This window comes from Gavialis gangeticus, unplaced genomic scaffold, assembly GCF_001723915.1.
Source record: "Gavialis gangeticus isolate Ggan-Ray unplaced genomic scaffold, GavGan_comp1, whole genome shotgun sequence".
Taxonomy (NCBI): domain Eukaryota; kingdom Metazoa; phylum Chordata; order Crocodylia; family Gavialidae; genus Gavialis; species Gavialis gangeticus.
Window position 1 is genome coordinate 17548902 of NW_017728995.1, and position 7130 is coordinate 17556031.

A 7130-nucleotide genomic window follows, 5' to 3' on the forward strand; every position below is an offset into this window, starting at 1 on the left:
ACACACACACACACACACACAGAGTGGTGTTTCATTTTGATTGCGGATTTAGGGTTTTTTAATGATAGATTTCTTTCCTTCTTGTCCCCTTTCTTTAAATTACAGAATTTGCAATTTTTAAACAGTGAAAACCAGGATCCCTGTCCATACAACATAAACGTATACAATGATTACTTTCAACAACTGTTCTTTCTACCAATAGACGTTTTGGTTGTGCTTTCCAGTTGGTCTGTCCTCAGCCCCACAATGCTATTAAGGAAACCAAGTGCCAGCACCCTTTCTCTGCAATATGTGCCAGAGAAGCTGGTATCCAGTTTCAGTGGCTTATGCATCCAGGTGTACAGTCCTTCCTTGCTTGCTTGCTGTGCTGTTATATTTGCAGAAAGCTACTTAATAGTGTTGCTAGGATTCCCACATGAATTCAGAAATACTGGTGTGAGAAAGCTTTGCACTGGGATGCTTGGGTCCACATTAGATGTACTGGCATGTCTATGAGGTGGTTAGCTGTGTTACTTCTAAGGCATCACCCTGCTCTATCTTCTGCCTGATTTCAGACTAAGTGGTTCAGCATTCATAGGCAATGACCAGCTTTGCCAGGCAAGAGTTCTCCCTTGAGATCTCAGTGGACTGCTAGTCTTCTATCACAGCTTCCTCAGGACCCAGAAAGCTGCTTTCAGTGACCCTGTCTGTGGAAAATGCCAATGAGGAAGACTGCTTCATGGAACCACCGCTATACAACACGCAACCATAGTGTACAAGGGGTTGGAAGGCCCATTCTCACAAGGGTTTGGCTCAGGGGTCACCCATGCATTCCATCCCAACTATGCACTCCAGGAGGTGAAAGCCATCCTATAATCCCCATAGTATCCTCTTATCTCAAGCAAGCCCTGGTGGAGGATGCCCCCTACCCACTTCTAACCTCTGTCACTGGGTCCTGTCCCACTAGCACCTCACACAGCCTCCCATTCAGTATCTAGGCAGCTGGCTTCCTGTAAACATGCGTATCAACACTTTCCATTTCCTTACTCTTGTATCCTACCCAAACACCAAGCACTACCACTTTCTGCCACTTGTGGACAATCAGTATCCTGTTTAATTAGTCTTTATTTCAGTCTGGTGCCACCAGTTGTAAACTGAAGCCCCCTGCATGGTGCCATAAGGATAGACTTGTTATTGGCATGGCTTTCAGCATCTCCCAAAGTTTCACCATTCTGTGGAGAAACACGGATGCTGGTACATCCCTAAATAGAGGAAGTCAGGCTGGTTAGAAGAGGAAGTTGAGAAGGAAGCCCAAGTTTCAGCTTCCCCAGAACCACATGCTGAGTTTCTGGCTGCACTTTCCCCTCATAAGCTCATCTTTGCTTGCCCCACCTGAGGCCCCACAAAGTTGCAAGAGCTCCTCATAAACTTTCTTCCTTCACATCATGTTTTTATTGGCTTCATTTGATAAGGTGGGGGGGAAGGGAAAAAAAAGAGAGGAGATTTTATCTTTGTAAGGGTGAAAGAAGAAAGGGAAGCAATCAGGAAAAAACAGAAGACAAAAAAGTGGCAAAGGGAGAGAAACACAAGTTTCCCAAACCTAGAGATGTTTTGTTCCACTATTACAGACTGTTAGTGAGCTATTTTGCGTGCTCTTGCTACTTGACAGATGATACCATAAACCAAATTCTCCCGGTCAAACACCTCCATCTAACCAGAAACTAAACTCTGTGCTAAGCAATCATTACATTAACTGTATTTCCCAAAATGTAGTTTAATGAGGGTTGTTGCCTCTTTTTTTTTTTGTTTTTAAATCAGGGGTTGGGAGAAGAGGAAGGAGAGGAGAGGGAAACTGATTCCCCATTCCCATCTAAAAAACACCCTCCAAAACCTAAGGAAATGGATTAATACAGCCTAAGGATAGCAGGCTATTGCTGAACCAGGGCCGTCACATCAATAGCTGCTGGTGAAAATGAATCTTTGTGATGTCACTGCTACTATAGAAACCAAAAGGTAACACAGTGAACATCATATCTGGCATCAAAAGACCATGGGACGTTGAGAGAGGAGGCAACATCGAGTCTGGCAGCTCAACATCACTGCAGCTCAACTGAGGGAAGAACACTTTATGGAGAGATGTCCAATCAAAAAGGCTGCAAACACGGAGAAAAATCTTCAGATAAGCAAATGCAAGCCAGAAACTCCAGGCAAGATGAATATAGTACTTCTGTCAACAAAGGGCTAATGGTTTATGCAAACAAGGTTGCTTCAGACATGGTGTTCTCATTCTTGAAGACCATGAACGTTGAAAAGAAGGGCAACAAGCATGCTCCAGCTTGCCTGGTTTTGAAGACAGTAGTTCTCAAACACACCAGAGATGTTATATCAGACTTGATAGACTCAATAATGAAAAATCTGCATAGTGTTACAGGTGAGCTCATGACAGACTCTGGCTTCGTTGTTACTATGAAGAAAAATCTATTCAGTGTAGCGAACCAGAAGTCTACTGAAATTTTGGAAGCAATGGTTAAACGCCTTTTTCAAGCCCTAGCAGGAGAAGATAAGGGACAATCCAGGTCTCAAAGTCTAGCATTTACATCACTTAAAACAGGGTCCCAGGACCCAAAATCTCAAGCCATGCAGTTTACAGCAATGCAAAGTGCAATGCACAACTCTGGAAAAGACAAGGATAAAGGAGGAAACAAATCTCAATCGTCTTCATGCAAGCCTTCAGAAAAGCACTGCTCAATGGATAAGTATGCAAAAGACCTCATTGTGACTGCCTTAATGTTGATACAGCAACATCTACTGCAACAGACAAACAATGGCAAGGACTCTAGTGAATCACATGCCACTTCGTTTGGGTATGTCTCCCGCGATGCACATTTCGAAAAAGCTGGGAACAGCCAAAGTTCCAAGTCCCTTGCAGAGGCTTCTGGGTCGAGGCCGGCAGGGACAAGGAACGATTACCAACAGCACCTCAACTCCCAAAAGGGAGACATATCAAGTGTCCTCTTGTCCATCATACAGAAGGTCTTGCACGAAGCTGGATTCAATACAGAAGACAGCTCCAGCGAAACAAACAAGAGCTTAAAGCATACCCCTGCCAGCGAATGGGAGCCTGGCAAACAGGCCATAGCCAATCAGCTCAATTCAACCATGGAGCAGTCTGACAATATGGATCAGGTCAACAAGCAATTTTTTGACCAACTGGTGGAATCTGTGATAAAGTTATGTCTTTTCATGGTCAAAGGCAGTGGCACTGATATAGCTATAGGTGACTTGTCAGAGGAACCCAATGCATTTGGTACCTCATCTGCAAAAGCTCAAGCAACAGCCAGGAGAGCTTTCCAATAAAAACAGAACAGAAACCTACTTACAGGTTCATCTTCGTGTTCTCAAGTAGTAGTGACCAACCAGAATATCAACAGCAGCTCACAAAACAAGCAGCTTCAGTCTATCCCCCAGTGGGTGGTTGCTTCCCAGTTCAATGTGCCTAATCTGTCATTCATGCATGGAAATAAGGAGGATCTGAAGAAGCTTCCTAAGCTGGCTGAAAAGTGGCCACGAAGGGCTACAGCGTGGGGGATATTCTCCAGGAAGTGATGAGGTTCTTAGAAAATCAACAGTTTGATGCCACTGTGGGAAATGTAACTTGCTGTAGACTGATGGACTGGTTGATCAATAACCTTTAAGGAAACGCCAACTCCCCCTCCCTCTCAACTCACTTTGACCCAGCCAAAGCACCCAAAACAGCTCTCTGCTGGCACAAACACATGTTTGCAAAAGACAGCTCTGCATTCAATTCAACAGTCTGTCATACACAAGCTGGGTAAGATCATCAATAAAAAAAGTAAAAAAAAGCAAGGCCTATTTCATTAAGTAGCTGAAAAAAATTACTATGTGAGTACTAGTTAGAGGAATAATCCTGTTAAAAACAGGTACCTATGAAAATTTGGGTTGCAAGGGTGGAAGGATAAGCAGATGGGAGGCATAACTAGGGAACTAAAAGTGGATCCACCCTAAACTGAAAGCCTTCCTAGGAAAGGACAGGCATTGTGATTTTTGCTAGGGGACCGTCCTTGAAAACTGCTTTGAGATTTTGCTCCACATCGAACTCTACCTAGTAGGTGTCTAATAATTTACATGGATCCTGGTTTTCTATGATTAAAAATCCCATATTCTCTTACTTCAAACCCCCATATCCATGTTTTTCCTTAATTAAAATGAAATGTTGCTCTCTCTCTCTCTCCCTCTCTCTCTCTCTATATAGGTATCAGCTGAAACAATGTTTTATTGATATATTTACAACTTTAAAGCAGTTTGGAAGCCTATCACTGCCTCAATCATTATAATAAAATCAATTCTAAACGCCTCTATACTTTGGCATTTAATTGTATAGCTTTTTATCACAGCAAATCAGAGCTCCCCCTGTGTCATTCACTCACCAGGATGCAGGTCCCGCTGCAGCGACCCCTCCTCCATGCCCCCACCGTTTTGTGAGGCTGAGCAGCCCTAATATACCAGTGACTCTCACAGCGCCTCTCTCCCCACCCCTGCCCCGCCCTGCTAGAGCCCCTCTTTCCTGACCTGGAGCTTTTGCCCACTTACTTCCTCCTGGAAGCAGCTTCCCCTGCACTAGGACACGGGTCCAACTGTGGCCATCTCCCTCACTGCTTTGTGGTGCTAAGCAGCCCTCACATGCCAGTGCCCTGCCCCTGCCCCTCCCATTGCCCATCACCCCCAAGCCACAGCCCCTCCCAGCCCTTCCAGGACCCCTCACTCCCAACCCACTCTCACTCCCTCCCAGCAGCAGCACCCCCACTGCACCAGGACACGGGTCCAGCTGCAGCTGTCATGTCCCATCCCCCCACTTCTGCGTTGTGGCCCTGAGCAGTGCCAGCCCCTGCTGTTTTGTTCCCTGCCTCTGTGCTCAGACCCAATGGTTGGTTCACCGGGGCTCAGAGACTGGGGTTGGCCTTCCTCTAGCTGGTCACACCACTTCCCCTCCAGGCTGGTCTCCCCCTGCACAGGCTGCTCTAGGAAACCAGTTGGGCTTCAGGTCTGGCTCTGGCAGCTGCAGGCACAGGGCCTTTAAAACATGGTTGATTTTGAAAAATTTGTGGTAAGTGCATACTCTGGGGAAGTACTAAGGTATGCACTTAAATAGACTACACCAAACTAAGTGTCACTAATATTCAGTGTCACAGGGGTTGTGTTGCACAACATATTCCTCCCCCAGAGAAACTGAGATGGAAAAATACCAAAGTGTAATGAAAAATACTGTAGTATTATCTTTACATTAAGACTAATACACACAATCAAAAAGCCCAAGGCTGAATCAATTCAATCTTTGCAGGTTAGACTAAATTACTTAGATTGAACCAATAAGCAAGAGAACAAACATTCATTTTGATTCTGGAAATGCAACCACATACTTGCAGTGGCCCAGCAGAGCCAGGGGGCTGTGACTTGGGAGTGAGGGGCCTGGACCTGCATCCCAGTGAGTGAAGTGGGCAGGGGGACCTCTGATTTTCCATGATAAAAAACCCAGAGTCAAATGCCAAAATGTACAGGTATTTATAATTTATTTTATTATAGCGATTGAGGCACTGGTAGGCTTCCAAATGGCTTTAAAATTGTAAATATATCAATAAAACATGGTGTTCAACTGATACATACAACACAAACACACACATATAGTGGTGTTTCATTTTAATTGTGGATTTTGGGTTTTTTAAATAAGAGAATTTGTGGGGGTTTTAATCAGAGAATTTGCAATTTTTAAACAGAGGAAACCAAGATCCCTGCTGATGAAGCACTAGAATAAGCCTGCCATCAGCAGGAAACAGTTTTGAATTGACAAAGGAAAAGGCCACAACTTAATTAGTTTTGACTGCTCCGATTTCTCAGCTAAATTATTTTTTGTGCAAGTCGCATAACTTTTCTTAAGACTCCTCAGTGCATGAACCAGATAAATATATTTCATGCTTCCTAATTTTTAGAACTAAGTAGGAAACTGGTTTCTTTTAATACAGCTATTCACTGTAACCGGATTCATGGTAACTATGGTTACTAACAAGTAAATCATTTTGTTCCCAATACTCTTTATGTAATAAAGCCTAAGTTAAGAAATGGGTTCCCTCCTGCTACTTCAGTGAAGTCAGCAATATTATCATCATGCTATGACTGAAAGAACAGCTTACTCCCTTACCCTAGCTTTGTTTTATACAGTACCATGGTATGGTATAGGTACAGACTATGTAAAACCTGCTAATGTAGGAGTGGACAAGATTTTGCTACCATGGGCTGCTGCTTGCAACCCCGCTCCCTGCTGTGGGATGTAAATCTCCTCTCCCATCCTTTGGTAATCAATAGATGCCACAGGGGGAGTACTGATCAAGATAGGCAGTAGGAACTTGGGGACACCTCCTCTACTGTCCTGGCTGCAACACTGTGCTGATTCCCGAAGTTGCCAGAGGCTGGATCCAGTCCACAAGTCATAGGATGCCAACCCCTTCCTAACATGATAAAGAAGAGCTTCAGCAATCCAACCATAACATTACTTTCATGCAGGGCATGCCAAATCAGGAAACTGTAAGCATCAATTTCTACAGCCACATCTCGTCTACACGCTAACCATGTCTGGCAACAGCACCCTCACACGTGCCACTGCTTCACACTGGGTAATGGCCTTTACATGGACATGAGGGTGAGCCAACTGGGGGGGACACAGGGTAGGAGGAAGGCTCACCTTCTTATCACTGCTATAGGACAGTACCAATTACCCCACTCACAGCATCATATGGAGATGGTTACACTGCTTCAGGTCCAGAAGGCAGCCCACACAACAGTACAATGTGTTTGAGCACAGTAAGTGTTATTGTTAGATGTTGGTAGATGTTATTTTTGTAGTTCTACAAAAAGTTTGAGAATCAGGTTTTTCTAGGAACACTGCTTCCACATACCCTTTGCATTAATAAGAAAAAGGTAGGAATAAAACCTTGATTAGGAAAGCTTTCCAAGACCAGCCATGATGAGGTCTGCAGACAGAGAAAAGATACCTGCATTACTCAAGGATATGGAGAATCAAATCATCCAGGCTGAGAAATTCCTAAACATACACTATAAATCCCAACATAAGCAGCAAG

The 7130-nt window shown here is 44.2% G+C and overlaps 2 protein-coding genes across 7 annotated transcripts in view; one reads left to right on the top strand and one right to left on the bottom strand.

Annotated features, from left to right (window-relative positions):
* The window catches only part of PHC3 (polyhomeotic homolog 3), a 189075-nt gene that overhangs the window by 75841 nt on the left and 106104 nt on the right, over positions 1 to 7130 (bottom strand). The gene's annotated exons all lie outside the window — the stretch shown is intronic.
* Positions 1796 to 4029, top strand: LOC109287971 (A-kinase anchor protein 4-like). Its single transcript, XM_019503285.1, has one exon. The coding sequence runs from the start codon at positions 2116 to 2118 to the stop codon at positions 3334 to 3336; it is 1221 nt and encodes a 406-aa protein (XP_019358830.1). The 5' UTR covers positions 1796 to 2115; the 3' UTR covers positions 3337 to 4029.

Bases quoted from the DNA above. Each gene is read 5' to 3' on its own strand.
- LOC109287971 (XM_019503285.1), top strand. From the start codon at position 2,116: ATGTCCAATCAAAAAGGCTGCAAACACGGAGAAAAATCTTCAGATAAG.